This window comes from Lactuca serriola, chromosome 9 (assembly GCF_051521515.1).
Source record: "Lactuca serriola cultivar US96UC23 chromosome 9, Lser_US96UC23_V15, whole genome shotgun sequence".
In the NCBI taxonomy this organism is placed as follows: Eukaryota; Viridiplantae; Streptophyta; class Magnoliopsida; order Asterales; family Asteraceae; genus Lactuca; species Lactuca serriola.
In genome coordinates this window covers 42627752-42653600 of record NC_136416.1, presented here as the reverse complement: position 1 = coordinate 42653600, position 25849 = coordinate 42627752, and the positions used below count along the sequence as shown (strand labels likewise).

The 25849-nt window shown below is 36.0% G+C and overlaps 1 protein-coding gene across 1 annotated transcript; it reads right to left on the bottom strand.

The window, feature by feature from the left end:
• Positions 1–477: 477 nt before the first annotated feature.
• SDR2 (NAD(P)-binding Rossmann-fold superfamily protein) lies at positions 478–2582 on the bottom strand. The gene is made up of 2 exons (XM_079022491.1): positions 2423–2582; positions 478–1424 (listed from the first exon to the last, which is right to left on the bottom strand). The coding sequence occupies exons 1-2, from the start codon at positions 2503–2505 to the stop codon at positions 587–589; spliced, it is 921 nt and encodes a 306-aa protein (XP_078878617.1). The 5' UTR covers positions 2506–2582; the 3' UTR covers positions 478–586.
• Positions 2583–25849: the final 23267 nt, after the last annotated feature.

Sequence of the window (25849 nt, the reverse complement as noted above, 5' to 3'; positions counted from 1 at the left end):
TCCATCCATTCAGCCAATACGATGCTCTAATTAAGATTTATAATACAGTGTCATGAACACCACATACTTTTTTTATTCAAGATTTTCATCGCACGCAAACACCACAAACCTTATTAAAACTTGTCATATTTAGTGTAATGATTGGTCAAACTTTTGATAGTCTTCGTCTTATTTCCATATATTCTATTATCAAACCGCCTAGCTTTTGTTGTATTTGTAATCAGTTTTGATACATTTCTCATTGTTTTGAATGAAATCTTCTCTTAACTTTCATCTTGAATAAAGAGGTAAACATGATTGATGAACTCCATATATTGGTTTCGGTTTGAACTTCGAATATTTTCTATCGATCATTCTTTTGTATCATTGGATTAAAATGTAAGTATTACTTTTCACTACTGCTTTGTTTGTATTGTGTTTTTTTGAATAACATTAGACATTTTATCTTATAATACTTGACAACTTTTACAAAATGGATTTTTGTCACAATGGCTAATATTCTTTTGTATTGGATTAGAAACAACAATTTTTTTACGATTGAAGAACCAATTACACGATTATTCAAAACATCAGTTACTGCAATTTACTACAAATCAACACAATTTTTCGACGTGGTAACCGCACCATCTACAACAAGATTATGACCACTTACGTACCTAGACTCATCGCTTGCAAGGTAAACGGCTGCTTCAGCTATGTCCTTAGCTTTTAGGGTTGTACCCTTCAAGTTCCCTAATGAACTGACAAACTTCTCGGTTTCTTTAATTTCTTTCTCATTCGGTGTCCTAAAATGTACATTTTCATCTTCTTCTTCATTATCATCATCGTCCTCATGTCTCCAAGCATTCACGAGCATCGATGTTGCGACCCCAAAAGGCGAAATACAATTAACCCTAATCCCATGTCGCCCAAGTTCACAAGCAGTATTCTTTGTTAGCCCTACAATCGCGTGCTTTGAGGCCGTGTATGCGTGTGGACCCATGCCGCCCATGACACCTGCCACACTAGCGGTTGAAATGATGCAGCCACTCCCTCTCGGGATCATAACCCTGGCAGCATGTTTCATCCCTAGAGCAACGCCTCTAACGTTCACGTTCATTACTCGGTCAAATTCATCTACATCAAAGTTAACAATGCTCTTGTGCTTGGATTGATTACCGAGCACACCAGCATTGTTAAACATGATATCGATTCGGCCATAGCATGCAACCGTGGAGTCTATTAGGTTTTTAACATCAACTTCTAGGCTAACGTCACAATGAACATATGTCGCTAAAGGTGACAATGATGTAGAGAGTGCTAGTCCACATTCATCATTGATATCGGCTATGACTACTTTTGCACCATGTTTGACAAATAGCCTCACGGTGGCTGCACCAATCCCTCCGGCACCACCTGTCACTATTGCAATCTTTCCTTCCAACCTATAAACAATCATATATATAGCGTTAGAGTACAGTATATCAGTATATTTTATTCTTTTAATAATATAAAAATAAGGCACCATAAACGAGTAGGATTTTCTGCTTATACAATATGATTGCTGACAAATTCTTAGTTGTGAACACGATCTAATTTAATGGTACGTCACATGTGGCGAAGAAATTCGCAATATAGAAATTACCAAAAGAGTAAAGTAGAATAAAGAACTTTAAAAAGTCGTCGGGGAAAAAGCCTTCTAGTTCAACTATTGCGTTCAAGTACAAAGATAATAATTATTATTCCCAAGTCCAGGGATCATACAGAGAAGCATGTGATTAAAAAAAAATTGTTTTGTCTTTTCTATTAGAAACAAAACCGAAAAATCAGTATGCTTCATAACAAAAACAACAGCTTGTATACAAAAAAAAATGAAAAAGATATTTAATACTGGTAGTGAAAAAACAAGAAAATAGAGTAAATATTTTAGTTTCTTGTGACGGATATGACAAAGGAATGTATGTAACTTAAGGGTGTATACAGCCGAATACTCGTATACAAATCAAATAAAAACAACAACTTTTACTAGCTATCAGCTTTTAGTTAGTTTGTCAAATACGTCTTTAAGAAAAAATTACCACTCTTTCCGACAGTTCTAACGTCGTCCAAATGGATGTTATTAGAAAGAAATATTGCCACATGTGTAATGTCGCAAACCTATTCTACACGATGTATCAAATAAATATTACTGAAATCATTAATGGGAACTGAAACGATGGAGAATTTATTCCAAAAAAAATATATTTCGGTTTCTCGCCATGGATTTGGGAATGGATGTGCTCGTAAATGTACTTTATATCAAAAAGAAAGATCCCATTTTTGTAAAATCTACAAAATGTATCAAATTTACAGTGCTATCGCTTTGGGGATAAAAGAATTTGGGTTCACTATTTGCATGTAATTTGAGACAAAGAAATATATGTCTGAACAACTGAAAGCTTACCTTCTGGAGAAGATGGAAGTGGTTTCTTTTACATGGGCATACATCCCATGGAAGGTTTTCTCAGGAATCACTTCTGCAGGCATTGTCAAATAAGGATAATCACAAAAGCAACACCTTTTGGAAAGAGAAATAGAGAAACAGTAGCCAAAGAGAAGGGAATGGAAGCAATTTAAAGGGGATATGGGCGTACTTTTTTCTCTTTTTAATATATATATATATATATATATATATATATATATATATATATATATATATATATATATATATATATATATATATATATATATAGGCATGTTGACAAAGTGTGCTTTCCTATTGTCAATAAAACCCTCGTCACACATATCAAGACTCAATCGTCGTATAAAAAATTGTATAAGTACGATTCCTACCTTACAAGTTAAAAGTAATTTTTAACCGACCAAAAATGCATAAATCTAACACATATTTTATAGAAATGTGTTACTGTATGTATTCTTTGTTCACATGAGTCGACTTGTTATTGTTATTGGAGTACACAAACATTATTCTTTCATTCACATAACTCGTCTTGTTATTAGATTATACAAACATTATTACATTTATGGGATACAAAAAACAATGGGGGTACCAATAGAATTTCCCTTTATGGAAATGCTAGATACAAGTAGAGTTTTTATTTTGAATAATAACTTAAAAAGTTAATATATTTTTTGATTTTTATATATTTAGTCATTGAGTTTTTTTTATTTAACCATTTAATTTGTTTTTTTTTTTCAAATTCAGTCATTATAATGAGTTGCTCCAGGTTAAGCTGGAAAAATAATTTAATAGGACAATACTATATTTTTTCAATTTGGACACATTTAGTTCTTAATGTTTTTTTGTTCACATTTAATCCTTATGACCAATTTCTTTAGATTTTGTTCACGATATCCTACGGGGGACAATCATTAATGATGTGTTCTCATATGTGGCTCGTCTTTCGCTTATATCAGTAACCTAATTCACAAATCGGTCAAATAAAGTTGGTGCCATAGTTTTCTCTCAGCAGAAGATGTCTTCATCTTCAATTCATTTATCTCCATAGTAAACAACGAGATTCTTTGTTTTAGAAATGCAAATTCGAGTTGAGAGGAAGCAATCACAAAAAATCTCGTTGTCTACTATAGAGATAGATGAAACTCTTTGTCAGGGTGTTCTTTTGTTTTGGAAATGCAAATTCTTTTAAAGTCTTCCTTAATTCTTTTTTCTTTGAAGTGCAAATTCGAGTTACGAGGAAACAATCACAAAAAAATCTAGTTATCTGCTATGGAGATAGATGAAACCAAAGTTGAAGACATTTTATGCTAGGAGAAACTAGGACACAATCATTATTTGACCGGTTTGTGAATTAAGTTATTGCTATAAGTGAAGGACGAGCCACATATGAGAACACCTCATTAATGATTATCCTATGTAGGATTTCATGAGCAAAATTTGAAGAAAGCAGTCATAAAGACTAAATGTGTACATAAACATTAATGACCAAATGTATACAAATTGAAAAAAGTATATTACCTTATTAAGTAGGGTTATGGATAATGATGGAGGACTTTAATGAGATCAGATGCAAAGATGAGAGGTTCTCAGGTTTTTCCTATAAATCTAGCATGATGGCGTTCACAGTTTCATCCGGGATGCTAGTCTTTTTGAATTTAATATGGGTGGGAGTGAATTTACATACATGGTTTGATGATGGTTTGAGGTTAAGCAAAATTGAAAGAGTTTTTGTATGAAATAGTTTTATGGCTTGATGGGTTAATCCGTTGCTTAGGGATTTGTCGAGAAGTATTCATATCACAACCCCATCATCTGATATGCTCATTTCATGATTATGGTCCATTAATGACGTTGTACTAGATGCAAAAAGTAAGGTTACTAGCAATGTGAGTGTAACATCCCAAGATATACGAAGTAAAAAAATTTGATTTTAGACCACCAAAACCATACAATCAGTGGTTCAAAGACAAAAAATGTATACAGAGTTCTCAAAACATCAGAGTATATCAAATATATATAGTGTAGAATAAATCTTTGGGGGATGCAGTGCGATCAATTCGGTCTCTTTTCTTTGGAACTGAAAGTACCTAAAACATTTGAACATCAAACCATAAGCACAAAGCTTAATGAGATCCTCAAAATACCACATAGCATGCTGATAGTTTATTTTATTTTATTTTTTATAGTTTATTTTAGAATTTTTAGCTCTTTTTATTATTATTGCATTGTATATTCTTTATTTTATTTATCATGGATCATGTCGTGTACTTTCTATTTTGCATGAGGTATTTTGTAGGGTTTTGGAGCTCATTGCGGTTGTGGATTATTTTGGAGACGGGCTTCATGGGCTTTAGAGGCATCATTGGCCTCTAGGGATCTATCAAAGAAGATTTGGGCTTAAAATGTTGAAGACTTGGATGAAGTCGGCTTATGAAGATGGGCCATGGATTCTTATTTTGGGCTTGGACTATCCACATTTGAAGCTTGAAGATGATTGGCCAAATTTGAATCATGTGAGGTGTAGTGGGGGACCAAGGGAAACTTGAGTAGTGGGGTGATGTAGTGGAGAAAAAATAGCCAATAACATTCCAACAACATTTGCGAGGGTGGAGTCTTAGTCGCGCAACACTTGCCAGGGTACCCGCACAACTGCATAATTTGGGGCATTTTGGTCATTTTTGCTTATGATTTACTTTGGCGGTTAGGTCTAGCAGCTCATGCTTCATTTGACACCATTGGAGCACCTTGGAGGCGATTTATGAGAGCTTGATACATATTGTTTTCATCTTTCTAAGTAATTGTTAGTTTCTTAATGCAAAAACCCTTTGTGTTTGTTATCTTGTTTCCATGTGTGGCTAGTTTCTTTAATTTGGTTACCTTTGGCTGAAACCTTTGGACATTTGTGAGTTTGAAGGATTCATGCTTGATTGTCATTTATCTTATGTTTATGATTCTATTTCATATTTCTTATGCTTGTTTAATACTTTGATCATGAGCTTGGTACTTGAATGAGCAATTGTTGGTTTATTTCTTTGGTTTAGCATTGAATCATTGAAATTACTTAGAACAGGGGTTTTATGATGGTAGAAATCATCTCTAGCTTATGGATCATAAATCATTTATGGATGTGTAAGCATTTACATCCTCTAGGAATTAGGGATTCCTTCATTCTTAAGGCTAATCAACTTTCTTCGGTTCAATTACTTCAATTGAATCATTGATTTTGATTAAGAAGGGGTGTTGTGGGCTTCCCCAACCTCCATACTACCTATGAGGAATCTTGGCATATCATGCTTCATGATTGCTATAACCAATTTGGGATGAATGATAAGCTTCATATTGAATTCTAATGATAAACACATAAATGTTCATTGTGTTGAATTGCCTTGGTTGACCAATTTGCTCCAATATTTTAGCATCTCACCATCTTGCTTATTACATTCTTTTTAGTTATTCAAGTCTTTTAGTTTTCAAGCAATCCCCCCCCCCCCCTTATTTTACTTGTAGTTAGTTAGTTTATTATACTAGTTCTATTAGATTGCATTGGTGATTGAATACAAACATTTCCTCGAGGATCGATACCCCTTTTTACCATTATATTATATTTTATTTGAAAACAAATGGTGTAATTTTCTTGGTGGACATGACATCCCACCAAGTTTTGGCGTCGTTGATGAGGAGATTGGTTATTGTTATTTTATTTTTATGCCTAGGTCTACAAGAATCGGTGAACTACTCTACAATCCGGAGATTGAAAAAGAAGCGAAAAGGTTGAAAAAGTTAGTGAAACAAGCAAAGCAACAACAACTCGTTCAAGCTTCTTCCTCTTCTCCACTAATCAACATAGAAGACCAAGTTTATACTTCAAGTGACACCGACACTGCCTCGAGTTCTCCAATTGTTGGTCATTCCTTTGAAGACATTTCGTTTGAAAACTACATAGCCATGAATCATACTCCACCTCACAATCCAACCTACACCCAAACAATCAAGATTCCAATACCCTACCCTAACAACCAAGACAACAAAAACAACACCAAGAACCTATTGTAGATATGCCACCTTGGAATCAACCACCTTCTCACCCAAATCAACCAAATTATCAACAACCACAACCACACAACCAAAACTTCCACCAAAACAATCAACCTCAAAACAATGTTTTTCAAGTTAAGCAACAACGAGCACATCGACCACTACAACCCAATTACCAACAACCTCCAATGTACCAATACCCAATGTGTAACTCCCGTAGATTCGGGAAAGTCAATTTAGAGACAATAAGCGTCAAAAATGACTTTTTGATATAATATTATTTGTAATAAATAATATTAACCAAGATATAGTATATGTCATAAGGGTTCCGTACATATAAAGAATGCCGAAATCCAAGTTATAACGAAGAAGTTATGACCTGTCGAAGTTTTACGGCTAAATCAGCACGACACCGTGTAACGTAAAAAGTGAATTTTTGACAAATTACTTTTTAGCCTTAGCGATCTAAACGAAAGTTGTAGTATACATTAAACTGAGAGTGTGCATAAAAAGAATGCACAAATCTGACTTCGTATGAGGAAGTTATGATTTTTCTAAGATTTGGCATAGCAGTGCACAGCCCAGGATTCAAATTTTAGATCGATCGATTTTTGGCCAATACAACCTAAATGAGAAATGAAGATCTCATTAATAGGAGCCCAATGATAAAAAGACAGACGAAAATGGAGTCCGTATGTAGAAGTTATGAATTTTACACGATCATTTAACAGTGTAATCTTCTCATACTGTTAAATTTAAAATCGGCCGAGAATTAGCCGACAGAGTCAAAATAAGAGTTGTAGATCTTGTCAATACCTACAAATGAATATAAATAATGTCAAAAATGGAGCTCGTATGCAAAAGTTACTGGATTTAGAAGTCGGTAGGGTGCTGCTGCGAAGAGGGTGACGTGGCTGAATCTGGGCCATTGTTTTCTCCCCAAGCTTTGCCACCAGAGGGTGACATGTGGCACCAACTCGATGAGTTAGAGGCCCCAACTCGACGACTTAAGCAGTATTTCAGCCTATAAATAGCATGCGAAGGTCTCCATAATTCTCACACCAAAACCCATTTCTCTCTTATTCTAACTTCTCTTTAAACCTCCCAAAACCCCTCTAAAGCCCTAATAACTTCAAGGTGCTAGAGGAAAGCCCTGGAGCACCCGAAGGCTCCGAGAAAAAGAGCTTTTCGTCTTAGAAGTTCTTTCCGCGTAGAGCCCGGTTCTTTGCTAAACACCCTGTAAGATCAGTTATGCTTACCGTATTTTAAGTATAACTTATGTTTAAGTTCATTATCGTTATTATGGACCTATAAACAAGATTTATCAATGATTCCAAGTCATTATACTGATTGATCTACTTACGGGGATGATGTCTAGGTTGTGATTTAGTGAGGTGTTTAAAGTGGGATTTCCAAACAGTATACTTCGTATACCAAACGGACCCTACCTCCAATATGATCCTACCTGGTTGTTCCTTACTTGATAGATCATGAAAGTAGACTTTGAGTTAATGATGAATCTTGACTAATAATTAGTTGCAATAAATATTAGACTAAAACTTAGCCATAATAATGCTAGGTTTCGTCGAAGGAAAATAGAATCGTTAGAAGCAAAGCGCTGCCCGAATTTGGAATCATCACTTTAACAAGTGAGTGCATAGTTACTTTCATCTTACACATAGATATGAAGTATTTTTATATAAATTACGTGTTATGTGTGCATATTATCTGTTTACTTGATATCTATGCTAGATGAATAATCTTATACATGTTTTAAATGGTTTAAACTGTATATGTATTTTATATCTAAAAAATATGTTGGGTAAAACATGGGTGGATGAATGATAAGGGATGAAAGCTAATATAGAGGAACATTGGCAGTTATAGACATAGTGCCCTATAGGTGAACATTGGAAGCAATGGACTTAGTACCCTATAGATGAGCATTGACAGCTGTGCCACAACCTGTAGATGTTTTGATCCACGATGTATTCTAAACATCCTAGCAGTTGCATTTAAAGGGTAGTATCGGTAGCTACGCCTTATAGAGAACATCATAACCCTGGCAGCTGCACCCAAGGTTGTAAAAATCGTTTGATGGTAGCTCGCCGGTCAATTGGTGTTAAGGGATTAATCGGTCTTGGCGGGGATTAATCGAGGATTAATCGGGGACCATAAATTATTAATAAAATATTAAAATTAATTAAATATTAATATGTCTTAAGAAAAATAAGTACTTCAAAATTAGAAAATAAGAAAAGTTGTAATTTGGAAATACAAAAATATGAACATTTTGGTATAATATTTGAAATTTTGAAAATTTGAAAATTTTGGAGTAAAAAAAGAAAGTTGGTTTTTTGAATTTAAAAAAAAAATTTAATTTTTTACTTTTTTCGATTTTTTTGACTTTTTTTTTTACTTTTGTTGACCGATTAATCCCGCCATGGCCGATTAATCCCGCCAAACCCGATTAATCCTAAATTTCCGATTAATACCCTAATACTCGATGGTTGGAGAACGCCAAACGATTAATCTATGATTAATCGCCGATTAATCTCGATTTCTGCAACCATGGTTGCGCCCAAAGGACAATATCGGTAGTTGCGCCTAATAGAGAATGTGATAATTCTGGCAGCTGCACCTAAATGATAATATTGGAAGTTGTGTTTAATAGATAACATTGACGATTGTGTCATTAGGAAAACGATGGACTTCGTGTCTATTTCTTTGGACAATCCTTAAGAATGAATGAGTGAATGATAAATGATTCTTAGGAAAGATCCTTAAGAAATAAAGAAGATAATGGGGATGGATAATTGGGTTGATTGTTTAATGATTAAACATAATTATATTATTGTGGGTTGAAAACTTTATGTACTCACCAGGTTTCCCAACCTGACGCACTCAAGTTTATTTGTATCACAGGTGTTGATATGAAGCTACTTTACACTGAGATATTAAAGAGATGTAGATCACCAGTGTAAATGAATGTAAGTTCTGTTTATGCTTATGTTTCTGTATTGACGATGACATCCCAAAGTTTTAAAAGAAATGAAATACATTTCTTTGGAAATGCTTTGATAACACATTTATCATGTTTTTTGGGAACAAATTCCACAACACTTTTCTTTAAAAATGTTACTCTGATTTTCAAACAAAGCATAAACAAATCGGTATTTTCTGGCCGTGAAAATGGGGAGGTCACACAATGTACCCACAAGAAAACCCTCTACAACCAATGTATTAACTACCAACCTTATCCACCACAAATGTTCAATCACCAACAATACCCATACCAACAACCTCCCAATTACATGTACCAAAAACCCCAATCTACCAAATCCCCCTCCACATTTGACACTTAGACAAATGATGGAGACAGATGTTACCCACACACCTCTTGGTATTGTTTATCCATAAATCATCGAGGGATTGAATTAAAGTCAAGTTTCATACATCAACTCACCAAGTTCCATGGTTTGGATAGAGAAGATCCTCAAAGGCATTTGAAGTCCATTCATATGATATGCATTAGCATGTTCCCCGAACATGTGGCATTAGATGATTTCAAGCTAATCACCTTCCCTCTCACCTTGGAAGATAAAGCTACAGAGTGGTTATTCAACTTACCACCGAGATCTATTCACACATAGGAAAAGTTACTCAAAGCTTTCAATAGCATGTTCTATCCCACTTCCTGAATATCAAGTCAAAGGAGTGACATTTTGGGGAGTTGTTAAGGGGAGAATGAGACTTTTCTTGATTTTTAGGAGCGATTCAACAACTTGTGTACAAGTTGTCCTCAACACAACATACCCAAACAACTACTTCTTCAATAATTTTATGAAGGTCTAAATGAAAAGGATTGGAGGATGATTGATTCTTCATGTGGTGGTGACATCTTCCACAAGACACCTCAAGAGATAAGATTACTTTTTGGTACCATTTCTCAAAATCAATGAAACTTTGGGCCTGAAAATGAAATGAAGAGAAGTTATCCACAAGTATTTGGTGAAGTTAGCAACACCCAACACTTGGAATCAAATCTCTTGGATTTGACTAATGTGTTAAGTAAAATGGTGGTGGCAGTGGTCAACAATTTATGGTTTGTGGTATTTATGCAATCACGAGATATTATACGGATAAATGTATCACACTTGGAAGTGAACTGAAGGATGTTAATGTAATGGGACGATATCAAGGTCAACCAAGACCCATGGGATTTCAAAACACATACAACCCACATTGTAGGAATAACCCAAAAAACCCATACCAACCAAAACAAAACCCACCAAATGTTATGATGAGACCCCAATATCCATAATATCCTTCCCAAAAACCTCCATATCTACCAACATCTTATACCCCTCCAAATTACCAACAACCTCAACAATAAGTCCAATCAATTGGTTACCATCAAATTAGTCTTCAAGAACTTGTTACTTCTCTTGCTCAAAGCCAAACCCAATGTCAAAAAGAGACAAAGAACACCTTCTCCAACATTCAAGCACAAATTAGAGACTTGACCACCGCTCTCAACAAGATGGAACAAAGGGGTAAGATTCCATATCAAACTAAGAATAATCCCAATGTGAGTGCAATAACCTTGAAAAGTGGGAAAACCCTTGGAGAAAGCAACCCCGAAAGAGTCTCAAGAAAAGAAGAAGATAAGGTTATTGTTGTTGAACCTTCGAAGGTGGTAGTTCCTCCAAAGGAACCAGTTGTTCCAAACATTGAGCAACGCAAATCTTCCAACAAGACCACCAAGCCATTGGTCATACCACCACCCTTCACTTCCCAGTTAGCCCCTCAAAGAAAAAGGAGCAAGGGAAGGAGTTTCTTGAGACTTTCCGCAAGGTCCAAATCAACATTCCACTATTGGATGTCATAAAGCAAATTCTAAGCTATGCCAAATTTCTCAAAGATTTATGCGCCAACAAGAGGAAGTTCAAGGTGAATGAAAAGATTCAAGTCAATGCAAATGTATATGTGGTTATCCAAAAGAAGTTACCTCCCGAATGCAAGGATCCAAGAATGTTTTCTATCCCTTGTAGTATTAGTGATTTGCATATTGAAATTTCCATGTTAGATCTTGGGGCCTCCATCAATGTCATGCCATATTCGGTTTTTCAATCTCTAAATATTGTTCCTTTGGAACAAATCGGAGTAATCATTTAATTAGCAGACAATTCAAGTGTTTTTCCAAGAGGAGTGTTGGAAGATGTACTGGTGCAAGTTAATCAACTAGTATTACATGCAGACTTCTATGCCATTAATCTTGAAGAGAAAACTCCTTCCAATTCATCTATGATCCTTCTTGGAAGAACTTTCATGAATACCGCTCACACAATCATTGATGTCCATAATGGGAAGATCACCATGGAGTTTGATGGAGAGACCATTCACTTCAGCATATTTGAAGCAATGAGGTACCCTAGCAACATTTCTCCATTGTATCAGGTTGATGTGACTAAGCCAATAACCCAATAAATATTTTATTTATCACATGGGGATATTTTGAATATAATACTCAACACAACCCATGATTCTGAGAGTTTGAAGAAAACATTGGAAATATATACATTAGACTCTAAAATTGAATAGATTGTGAAGACTTTGGAAGTTAACAAGTGAACAAAGAAGGATGTCTCTCAATTTGCCTTATCTCATTCTCCAAACAAGACACCCCTTCCATAATCCACCCACCCACACTTGAATTGAAAGTATTAACTAGCCACTTAAAGTATGCTTATCTAGGTAAGATGAGATTCTTTCGATGATCATCTTCTCTCCATTGAAATATTTTGAAGAAGACCAATTGGTTACGGTTTTGAAAGATAACAAAGAAGCCATGGGGTGGACAATATTGGATATTGAAGGGATAAGCCCTACTGTGTGCACATAGAAGATTCTCATGGAAGATGACTGCAAACCTAGGAGAGAGGGTCAAAGAAGACTGAATCTTCCAATGATGAAAATGGTCAAGAAGGAGATAACCAAAAGGTTTAAAAAGTACAAAGACAAGACAAAAGCATTTCATAACAAGCACATCACTCGAAATCATTTCATTCTGGGTCAAAAAGTTCTTCTTTATCATTTGCGTTTAAAGCTATTCCCAGGAAAATTGCGATCTCGATGGCACAAGCCTTTCATTGTTTTAAAAGTGTTTGATAATGGTGCGGTTGAAATCAAGAGTTTGGAAACGAATCTAATCTTCACATTGAATAGGCACCGGTTGAAACCATTTTATGAAAGCTTTTACATGGGAGAACTCGACAACGTAACATTGGAACCTCTTATTTATGAAAGCTTAAGGACGCGACACTATGTCTTGGCAAAGGCGTTAAATAAATACATTGTGGATAAATAATCTCCACTTGAAGTTTGGATGATTCTAGGCTTGAAGTTGGTCAAAATAAAGCATCTTGAGGTTTAGCATTGATTTTGGTGAAGTTTGGAAGAAAATCAAATCTTGTGGAGCGAAAAATTGCAAAAGTCGGTCAAAATAAAACATTTGTTACCTTTGTGTGACCAAGCTTTCACCCGTGTGTAGATAGGTGGCCAAGAACTCCACCCATACATCATTATGCGACCCATGTGTTGCATCCATACCATCTTCGCAGGCCTCCACCACCTTGATCCTGGTATGATCCTTCTTTACTCTCATCCTAAGCATTAAGGACAATGCTTCATTTTAAGCTTGGGGTGAGGTATTCTTATATTTTATTCTGTTTGCATGTAGGTTGTATGTAGTTGCATTTAGAGTAAGTCATTTAGGTCATTCATAAAAATTGCATAAAAGATTTCAAAAAAAATTGCATATTTTCTTTCTTTCTTTTCTAATTTTCATACTTTTTAGTTGCATTCTAGCTTAAGTTTCATGCATTTTTGTTCTCTATTGTCTTCTCATCCCTACAGTTACCATAGCGCCGAGCCATAAGTATTAAATCATAGATTGGTCCCGAGTCTTGATATGGAATTCATTGTATTGGACAAATGAGACACGCTATGAGCCTCACATACCAATTTGAGACTGCTTATATTGGGGTTAGATGTAGGTAGCTTGAGTGGGTCTAGGTGCATAGGGATGTGGTTAGTCAGGACGACATGTGCAAGAAAATATTAACCCGATAAGTTATTTTGAAGACATTAAAGAATCACATATTGGTTTTGTGGGGAATACCCCCTAGTACTCCTGAGTCTCGTCCAAGCCTTACTTATTTAGATTCTCACCACCTTTTTAAGATAGGACGCCATTTTTCTAGGGGTATAGAGTAGATAGTTAGATTGGTTATATTTATCACACCTTACATTGAGGTGCTTGATGAACTTTGAGGCGGGTCCCCCAATTCACATTTTTTAGACCAAGTTTTTTCGCTAACACCATTTTTTGAGTCATATCCCTCCCTTTTTAGTAGATCTTCACACATTGTCAATGATCATTAAGTGTTCAGCTTATCCTCTATCGATTACTCCATTTTCACACTATTGGAGTCCTATGTTATATGGTGAAATTCCATAGACCTACCAAGAAGAAAGTGTAACATCCCCAAACTTAAGCCCAAAAATTTCATTTTGAATTAAACAATTATAAAACCATTTGTCTAAAAACAAACATAGTATCACTCATATCAAAAGCCAATGTATTGATAGTCAAAACATGTCATAATAAAACATCATCAGAGAAAGAATCCCAAAGATCTCATGTGTAGAAATCCTGGTGTGATGCGTTGCAATCATGCCAACTCCTATCCCTTCAAAGAGGAAGTACCTGAAACCAAAACTGAAAATTGTAAGCATAAAGCTTAGTGAGTTCCCCCATCACACCGCATACCATACAATAGCATATTGTCGGGCATATCTGGGTGTCCGGCCTACCCTGTCAGGCATATCTAGGTGCCCGACCTACCCTGTCAAGCATATATGGGTGCTCGACTAACCCTGTCAAGCATATCTAGGTGCTCGACCTACCTTGCCAAGCATATTTGGATGTCCGACCAACCCTCCAGTTTATCTCAACCAGCAACAGGGACTATTTCACCCCTACTACTACTACCACATAATACATAGCATAAACATACTGTCAGGCATATCTGGGTGCCCGACCTACCCTCCGGTTTATCTCAACCGGCTACGGGGTCTAACCTACCCCTCCTACAGCTATCACATAATATCATAGCATACTAGCACATAAAGCATAATAGATAGTGGCATACCAAAAAATTATCACAAAGACAATCATATCAACTATAATCAACTACTAGTAGGCCGACATTGGTGCCTTCGACCCACTTCTACTAGAAGGCAACTTGCCTCAAATGTCGTGAAGTAGTTGAACTGTCCTCAGCTCTAAAATCAACTCCACTCAAACTCCTACACATAAAAAATTTCCTTTAATTACCCGTTCATACTCATAACCCCTTACGGGTCAACTTTGGTCAAAGTCAAAGTCACAATCAAGACCCTGGTCAAAGTCAACCTTTTGGTCAAAATCAACATCTTGGGTTGACTTAACTTGCCGAGTTGGTCCGTCAACTCGTCGAGTTCCATGAATCATAAACCCTGAAATCGCGATCCAACTCGTCGAGTTCTTCCTATCCACATAATCGGGGCTTCTCCAATCAACTCGCCGAGTCATCCTTGAACTCTTCGAGTTTTTCCCTTTACAAAATCGGGACACTTCGACCCAAATCGTTGAGTTCCTCTATGGACTTGACGAGTTCTTCAGTCTGTTGAGCCATCTTAATAGATTAAACTCCTATCCTTTAGATCTAAACTCCATACTTCATCGACATACTGAAAATGTCCTTTTAAGGGTAAAGTTTCCAACTTTACCCATTAATAGCCTTCCTTAATGGGTCTAGCTCAAACCCTAACTCTTTAAGGCCTAGATCTTGATCCAAAAGCCATTAATACCTCAAGATAAGGCATATAAACTGAGATCTAGACCCTAGAAACTACATGAACACGTAAAGTCTCTGACTTTCTCTCCATGCATGGCCTTTTAGAGCTTAAAAGGACAAAATGACATCCTAAAGCTTGTATGGGGCTTCAATGGCCATAAATTTTGCACCTTTATGCCATGAAAGCCCTTCAAGGTCCTAGATCTGGAAGTATACTCACTTGGGACGTTTATTTCCCAAGGATCAAGATATTTTGACCAAAAACCCAATAAAAGTGAAGATGAAGAGATCTAAGCATACTATAGACCAGATAGGAGCTCTATACCTCTGATGAATCAGAAATGAAGCTAGCCTTCTGCATCTATTCTTCTCCAACACTTCCTTGCTCCTTCTTCAAGTATCTTCCTATTCAAAACCACAAGAATGCACTAAAAATGGCTCAAAACTCTCAAAAGTGTATTAGGGTTTCGTGGCTAGGGTTTGGGATGATGGAGGTTGTAAATCAGGCTAACCTTTGGAGGTTAAGGTGTTTAAATAGGTTGCTAAACCCTGAAAAATAGGGTTTCACTCTGGCAGTCCTACTCGTTGAGTTAAGGCTCTTAACTCGTCGAGTAGACTTTCCAACCCGCGTCCAAATCTGTTCCTACTCGACGAGTTTGGGGCCTCCAACTCGTCGAGTTTCTATAAAAAATGAATATGTTTTTTAATTTAATACATACCTGGAATTGGGCGTTACAGAAAGACAAGAAGAAAAGACAAAAAAATGAAGAAATTGGAAAAGCAAAGACAAAAAAAGAGACAATGAAGAAGATTAAATAAAAGCAACAACAACAAAGAAGAAAAATGAAGAAAAAGAGAAATACAAAAAAAGAGCAAGAATCCAATTAAGTTCAAGACTTCTCTCCATCAAAAAAAGTCAAATAATAATAATAATAATAATAATAATAATAATAATAATAATAATAATAATAATAATAATAATAATAATAATAAAAGAGGAGAGAAATAAGAAGACAGAAGATCGAGCAATAAGGAGACTGAAGACCAAATAACAGAGGTTCAAGATTAAAGATTGAGGTTCTTGCACACTGCGGCTACATCCAGACGTGATCTACTCGGCCTTCAAGTGGTTCGAGAATGTGGTTTATAGCTATAAAGTGGGGAGCATTTAAAATAAGCGTATGGTCCATGCAAGACTAATTTATAACCATGTTTAATGATGTTGATCGAGTTCTATGGTATCTCTCTTTTTCCTTTTTGGTTTAGCTCATCCCGAGCTCATGTTAGTCTTGTTTGAACTTGAGGACAAGTTAGGTTTAAACTTAGGGTGCTTTGATAATTTATTTTATTTCCTTCTTTTTTATAGTTTATTTTAGAATTTTTATCTCTTTTTATTAGTATGGCATTGTATTTTCTTTATTTTCGTTATCATGGATTGTGTTGTGTACTTTCTATTTTGCATGAGGTATTTTGTAGGGTTTTGGAGCTCGTTGCGGTTGTGGATTATCTTGGAAATGGGTTTTGTGGGCTGTAGAGGCGTCATTGGGCTCTATGGATCCATTAAAGAAGATTTGGGCTTAAAATGTTGAAGACTTGGATGAAGTGGGCTTACGAAGATGGGTCTTGGATTCTTATTTTGGGATTGGACTATCCACATTTGAAGCTTAAAGATGATTGGCCAAATTTCAATCATGTGAGGTGTGGAGGGGACCAAGGGAATCTTGATTAGTAGGGGTGGTGTAGTGGAGAAAAAAGAGCCAATAGCATTCCAGCAACACTTGCAAGGGTGGAGTCTCAGTCGCGCAACACTTGCGAGGGTACCCGTGTAACTGCATAATTTAAGGCATTTTGGTCATTTTGCTTATGATTTACTTTGGGGGTTAGTTCTAGAAGCTCATACTTCGTTTGACACCATTGGATCACCTTGGAGGAGATTTTTAAGAGCTTGATACACATTCTTCTCATCTTTTTAAGTAAATGTTAGTTTCTTGATGCAAAAACACCTTTGTGTTTGTTATCATGTTGCCATGAGTGGCTAGTTTCTTTATTTTGGTTAACTTTGGCTAAAACCTTTGGATATTTGTGGGTTTGAAGGTGTTGTGATAAGTCAGAGAGGGTTGAATTGAAGTTGAGTGTGACAACCCAAAATTTCTACTTTGTACAAACATAGCAAGTCAATAGAAGTCAGAACAGTTGCTGTTAATTTTCAGACTTTTTAGAATAAGTTTGAGTATTTCAAGATTTACACTTTAAGAGATATCATGAGAGAGGATGCACTAGGGTTATTGTGCAACACTGTTATTTCAAAACCCTAAGAAATTAGAGTTTACTGCCAGAATAAAATATTTTCAGCCAAAAACCCTAAATTTGGGAGTATATATATATATGAGAGTTAGTCATTATTTACACTTTTTCCAAATCTCAAGATCCAACCCCATTTCTCTCTCAAGTATAATCCAAAAGTTTTTCAAGATCTTCAATCTAGTAAGTTTTTCTAGCCTTCTTAAGTTGTTATATGACTTAATCTAGTGTTTTAACACATTTATAACCGTGAAATCATTCCAAAAGGTTGATTCTTCCATTTACACCAAGAAAACACACTAGTGTTCTTGGACTTTTAGCTCATTTCAAGCTTCCATATAGTAAGTACTTCTATCCTAGAGTCTTTTAAAGCTTGTTATACACCTTTACATCAAAGAAAAGTCCCAAGAACACCAAGAACAAGGTGTTCACGGTTCAAGAAGTTCTTGAACCGTAAACACCAAATAAAGGTGCCAAAGGGTGCCTTAGGGTGCCTTAGTCCTTCACAAGCCTTGGAAACATGTCTAAATCCTTCCTTGATGTTTTTAAGCACATGAAAAGCACCAAAATCTCTCATTTATATGTGTTTACGGTTTGGGGATCTCCCAAAACCGTAAACACCCCAAAGTGTGTATAAATGACCCATATTCTTTCCTTAAGCCTTGAATCAAGCCTAGACCTTTACCTTAATGTGTTAAGGACTTGAAAACATCAAAATACCATCATCCATGGGGGTTTACGATCGTAAACCCAATAGGAAATGGTCTTTGGACCATAAACTCCAATTAGGAGTGAATTGGTGCCCTAACTTCTTCCATAGGCTTATACTTCAAGTAGAAAAGCTTCTAGGGACTTTTAAGGCTTCAAACCAACAAATGGTGAAAAGTTTATGAGCTTACGGCCATAAACTCAAGGGTTTATGACCGTAAACTCTTTTGTTAGTGACCACAAAACCGTAAACTCCCTAATGGAGTTTTCCTTGAACCCTTAGCACACTAACCTTTCCCCACAACACTTAGATGCAATCCTTGGGACTTATAACACTTGTATAAGGTGTTTAGCGTGTTCTAGGGTGTCTTAACTTTGTTTATTAGTTGTTTAAAGACTAATTGGATACATATATGTGATATTATATGTTAACTAGGATCATAGAGTGTGTTCAAGTCTTCACTTGACACCTAGCAATCTTACATCTTCAGTTCATCCAACCCACGAACTACAAGTGAGTTCATACCCCCTTGAATTAACCTTTTAAATTTTTATAAATGCTTTTGGGGGGGGGGATACAAGTTGAATCATGTTTAGTTATTATATCAATCACATGTGATTAATAATTAACATGCAAATGGCTTTACTATACGTTAACTGTTTTACCAATCAGATTTCTTCAAACTTTTATCTGAAATGTTTGTAGGTGTTTAAAACACTTTATTAAACTGTTTATTAAACATTGTATGTTCATTTCAAACCCTGTTACATTTGTGTTTCAAACAAAGGTTCCTTTATACTTAAACTGTTTTTGTCAAACAAATACTTTCAAACCGTTTTATAAACTGACATCAAGTCGATATTTTCTTAGGTACTAATCTTTTTCAAAGGTTTTATAAAACTCCTTATATGCTTTTATATTGTCAATTGCATGCCTGTATATGTATAGTTATATAAATAATGTTTAAAGGACTTAGGAAGGCTAACCTGCTTTATTTCCTTTTCCTCGTTGGGATGTGGTCTGGTAGGGTATCGGGTATCCGTCCGAAGGTCGTTTAACTATCAGTTATATATCATGTATACACATAGAGACATAAAAGTTTTCCTCAGTCGGTTCAGTACCTTGGGTAGCAAAGGCATACTTCAGGTTATACACGTACATGGTTAGTAACTATTATAGGTATAGTTAGGAGATACCACTTACCATTCCAAGTACAGGGAATCACACAAGAGTCAGTTCATTCATGAGTCTATACTAGTACATTACATGTTACATGAGTACGTTTACATAGATACGCATACATGAGTACATTTACATAGATAATATATGATGAGTTACTATTACATATTATATGTATAGATACTGTTATATAATTCTCCTTCTTATCCTTATTTTTTTGATTCAATCACATAATCGACGAGATAGATTGGACTTAATATCCTAGTACCAAAGGATACTTATTGGGACTAACCATTCCTATCACCACTGTTAGCTATAGAGGTAAATGCACATCTACGGATGTCTACGGTTGATACCGTTATAGATATACTTTAAGGGACTAACTATTCCTGCACCCAGCTGTTAGCTACAGAGGTAAATGTACATCCACGGATGTCTTCAGTTAACAATGTTAGTTATCCTAGTATAAAAGGATAATAATTAAGTTAGTTATATTATTACCTTTATCTTGTGACTCATTCACATAACCGATGAGGTGAATTATATTTGAGTATCGTAGTGCCAAAGGATACAATTTCTTATAATAATAATAATAGTCGAACAGTCGGGTCTTGGTAGAAGACTACTTTCAAAACAGTCGGGTCTTGGTAGAAGACTACTTTCAAAACAGTCGGGTCTTGGTAGAAGGCTACTTTCAAAACAGTTAGGTCTTGGTAGAAGATTTCATCTATACTAATAGGAATCATAGGGATTTCTAGGGTTTATCAAACGCTTTCAATTACTTACAAACATTTCCACACTTATACGAACTTTCTTTCAGAACAATGTCAAGTCTTTCATTACAAGTTTTACAAATCAAAGACACATTAATACTTATGAATTCACCAGCTTTTTGGCTGATACTCGTTTTCAAAATAACTTGTATTCTCAGGTCACAAATAGACAGGTACGACGACCAGGTTTTGTGAAGACGGAGCAGTCCAGACGTGTCTTATTTTCTGATTATTCATGTTATTGTTGTATATTATGAAAGAGCACACTTGTAATTAAAATTATACTATTAATGCAATGGATGATTTTGTTGCTAGTTTACTACTTTACATTGTTGGGGTACATTACATGACATCCTCTGCCCCAGAACGTTTCCGCCGTTCGTGGTTTTGGGGTGTGACATTGAGGGTGAGAATTATGTTGGTTCCTTCGCCTGATATCACAGTACAAAAGAGAAAGATGATTGTTAGTCGACGAAGCTCTGACGATCAAGTTAGAATGGATTCCGAGAGAAGTAAGGGTAAATCTGAAGAAAAAGAGTTCGTCCCCTTCCTCATGAAGAAGAAGAAGAAGGGTCCTTTTATACCTGGTTGTGAGGTGTGTGCCTCATAACTGATTCTGTTGACCACTCCCTCATGAGGTGCGACGTGGCGGATCTATTGGGTCAAAAATATGGTTTATACTTTGTTTTTCTAAGCATTTATTGTATTTATTATTTGGGCCGAAAATAGTATTAGATTATTTTTATTTTGGGCATGGCCTTAGATCCCTATATATATATATATATATATATATATATATATATATATATATATATATATATATATAAGGTGAGGAGTGCATGTGAGGGACATGATAGCCAAGGATCTTAAGTGTGTGCATTCTAAGGTGTGAAAGAAACAAGAGAGAAGAGTGTGTATGTGAAATATGTGTATGGAGCTTCACTCATTTCATTGAATACATCATAGATTCATCGTCTTCTTCTTCTCCTTCTCTTATATTAGATTTGAAATCATCCGTTTGATTGGGATTCCGCACCATCAAACAGATCTGATTGATACACAAGCAGATTTGGAGACTTACAAGTGGTATGAGGGCTTGGATTGTATCAATCAATTTTTTCATATCTGGAGCTTATTTGATCTTATTTTCAAAAGATTTTTATGTTTTTGGATAGATCTTTGCAAAATAAGGGGGGTTTGTTCTTTGCGTTTTTCATAAAAATGAGTTTTTGATCGAGTTTTGGAGCAAAAATGTGCAAAAAGGAGAAAAAAAACGTTGTTTTTCGTCGTAACCAGCGATTTACGAGGTTCTCGGTCCGAGGTTCGCACGTGGTCGGTCCGAATTCTCGGTCAGCAGCTTCGCATCTCGCTTCGCAGCAGAGCATCCTCGCATCGCATCTCGATCAGCAGCAGTCGTCCCCGCAAGATCAGCTTCATATAAAAATGATTTAAAGTTGTGGGTGCCGGTGATCGAACCCGGGTACTCAGTTTCTTCCCTAAGCGGCTTGACCAACTGAACTACGCTGGAAGATGTTAATCCACTCGCTCTTTTTAAACATAAAGCCTCGGAACAAGCAGAAAATATTAAAAACGAATTTCGAGTTTGCAAGATTTGAACCCGAGACCTCGAGTTGATCAGGTCAGCGCGCCTCACCAATTTGAAAATCAGATCCTTTTTGTCATCCATTCGAAATTTAAAAGATAAACTGTCCGTTCTCGGTTCAAAATTTCTCAAATCGACATTTTTAACCCACAAATTCAAAATTTTATTTTTAAAATCATTTTTCAACCCAAAAAATTTATTTTTATTTTTTGACTTTTTACTTAAAATTTTGACTTTGACTTTTAACATTTAACCTTTGACTTTAAACTTTGATTTTCTCGTTTGACTTTTAAATTTTCAAATTTAGATTTTCGGTTTGACTTTTAAGTTTGACTTTTTAAATTTGACTTTTAAGTTTTTAGTCAAAGGGCATATATTTTTTTTAAAAATGAGTTCCTCATCCATTCCGGTAAATGAAGTTTCATGTAATCCATCTTGTGAAGCTACGATTAAATATCTTCGCGAACAAATTGATTTGCTAAAAAGGGAAAATGAGGACCTGAAATACGAAGGATATACCCTTAGGAAAGGTCAGAAACCTTTGAAAGCTCAATTAGAAGCCAAAATCAAGGATTTTTGTAAGCTCCAAAAAGACTACAACAACAAGTGTGAAAATTACGATCACATTAAGAAAAAACTTGTTGCTGTAACTGAAGAACTTGACGCTTTGAAAATTAAGTGTGGAAAAACAGATGTTAGTTTCAAAAATTATATTGCATCAAGTAAGACAGTTGAGTCCTTATCTGAAAACCAATTAAAATTCAAAGATAATCAAAACAAGGGTCTAGGAGCATGATAGTGTTCCTCCCCCTTTCAATCATAACTATATATCCATCCCTACGACACAGGAAGAAATTGACGGGGAGGCACATCTTCAATATGTCTAACCAGCTGGATTTGTGTAAGGAGGTATTCAGGTTGAAAATACTAATGTTTCTACCTCATGTGCACGTAAAGTAGCAGGAGATGAGAACAAGGAGAAAACAATTGAACAATCCAATGACTCCTTGAACTCTGAATCTATTGCTTCGAACTCAGTTGCTTCTGATCAACCTGCTGTTGAGAAATACAGGCCACCAAAACAAGCGAAATCGACGGCTTGTTGCAAGTGTGCATGTAGGAACAACCTGAGACAAGGCATGGACATGCCACCAGGGGCAGGAAGAAACAACTTCCCAGTAAAGAAAAAGACATGTTTTCACTGTGGAACACCTGGTCACATTGCTCGAAACTGTCCAAATCACGCATATGTTTCCTACTACAAACATGGATGGCAGAATGTGCCAAGAGGGAGACCTTCCAAAAGAAACCCCTCAAGGTCACATTTAGACAATGGCGGATGGAGTGCGCAGACGAGCAAGAATTCAACTCCCAAGGCCAAGAATCAAAATCCCAAGGTCAAGAAGGAAATGTCGAGCAAGAAGCATAATCCAAGAAATGTTCCAGTGAAGCTAAGACCGGCTAGGTCAAAGTCATCTCAAAGGACGACTTCAAGTTCAAAATCAAGTGCCAAGACACCCATCCGCTCGAACAAGAAATGGGTCAAACCCAACTACAGATGGGTACCAAAGGTTCAATCTCCCAAATCTTCTAACGATTCTAATATTTCATCATCTTCTATTTGTGATATGTAGGATATGTCGTGGGAGAGAGTTCCTTGCAAAGATGACAAAGCTCAACCTAGTTTCAAAATGGACTGGGTTCCAAAGACTAATTGATCCCGCTCGGTGTCGGAATAGCTATGGAGGCATATCATCAGACTTCTGTTTGTTGATAGTGGCTATTTCAGGCACTTGATAGGAGGCATCTCTCAACTATACAACATTCAAAACTTTGTTTGAGAGTATGCGTCCTTTGTGGGAAAGGAAGAAAGGAAGGGATCACACATGGGGTTAGTGCTTAATGACATGAAGAATTTTCGGATCTGTTCTGAGATTATGCATGCGATTCTCAGACCTTCTGGATGCAAATTCAATCGGTGAATTACGGTTTGAGTTTTCTTCTCGATACTCCTGAGTTTATTTTACACTGATTCATTATGAACTTAATCTTTTATTTTCTTATAGTTATTCGTTAGTAGGTATTATTGGGAAGTGATATCAACAAGTGATAACAGGCAATCTGAATCTGTGTAAGGTACCAAAGCTGAATTGTCTAGGCTTTGTGTTCGATGCGCTGGTAGGCACGAAAAGTTTAATGGACTCGGCTAGGTACAGATGAACTTAAGGAATCTAGAGACTTGATAGATCTTGACCTAGATAGTTCCGTTTAGCTTGACAATATGACACTTGGTTAGTTTGAGCAGGGAGATATACATGAGAATCTACCGATCACATTAAGAGAACCCGTATCTAGAGCTGTGGTTTAACTTTTCCTTAATGTACGGATTTTGTCCTTAATTCTGATTTTGACGGGGCGAATGGGAAATTCCGATAAAGTAGGTATGTAGAAAATTATTTTCTTTCTTTCCTACTGTTAGTCATATGTTGCCTCCTCTATGTTATCGAAAGATCCGACCTGGACTGCAACATATGCAACTCAGTCTCTCTGCATCTTCTATCTATGCTATTCTTTCTGTATGTTAGCCATATACTGTCTCCTTTGCGTGATTAATAATTTGACCTGGTACACAACATATGCAACCTTCTACTTCTCAATCCCTCTAAAACTCTAGTTAGTCATATGTTTCACCCTCTACGTGATTGGAATAGATCCGACCTGGGTGTACAGCATATGCACTCTAAATCAATTCTCTCTCCTAATAATTGTCTGCTCACCTAAAGTAAGGAGTATCTCGAAAGTCCTTGATTATTGGGGTATATCAGGAAGCAGGAAACACGTTTTAGTACAACTAAAATTGAATGATTTATATGTTATATGTAGATCTCGCTGCTCAACTTAGGTGGACAACAATATCCTTGGTCGTCGTCAGATGAATGCTCCTTAGGAAGTTTTATCTAGGAATATAGGATCAACTTGTCTTGTCACTTATAGCATGTCCAAAATTTGTCACAATTTTTCGTGCTTAAGTGGACCACAATACCGGCGATCGACCAGATCTATTCATGAAGGGGAAGGTACTGACAAACGGATTAAGACTATCTAACAACTTTGATCCCAAATATTTTTGTTTTTGTTAAATTTGTTCATAGTTTTCCTCTATGCACAAATTTAGGGGGAGTATTAAAAAAATTCAAAAATCAAACAAAAATCAGAAAATTAAAAATCCAAAAATAGTGTTATATTCCATTTTATTTCTTGTTCAGAGAAATCAAAAATCCAAAAATATTTTTGTTTCTGTTTTTATTTTTCCAGAAAATATAAAAAATCCAAAAATATTGTGTGCTAAGTTTTCTTTTAGTTTTGTTTCATCTTAAAAAATGAATTCAGATGTAGATGAGACTCATGGAGACTGTATCGAAGATTTTCTGAGCCTAGGCTTTATCCGTGATCATTGAAGAATTATCATTCGAAGGAGCAAGAAATGAAGAATATTCTTTCAACATTCAATTTTTCAACCCCAGAAGCAAGGTGAAGCAGAAATTGAAGATTATGTGACGGATTGCATTGAAACCTCCTCAATCAGTGTGTTGCTATCTTTATACCTGCTGAAGTGATCCAGAAGACTATTTCTCTCTGTTAGTTCTCTTTGAAGATTCTCAAGCTGAAAGCGCTATCCTTCAAGAATCAGTACATCAAGCCTCCTCACCTAATGTGCGTTCAATGTCAAATCTTGAAGAAAAGCCCAACTGCTCCAGATGAGGTCATTCATTGAAGATTCATTAAGATCATCTTGACATTGTGAAGAATTTGAAGATAATAGCTGAAGCCAAGCTCCCAATAAAGATTGACAAGAAGTGTCAGCTACTTTTTAGGGGGAGCTTGTTGGGTCAATTAGAAAAGAAA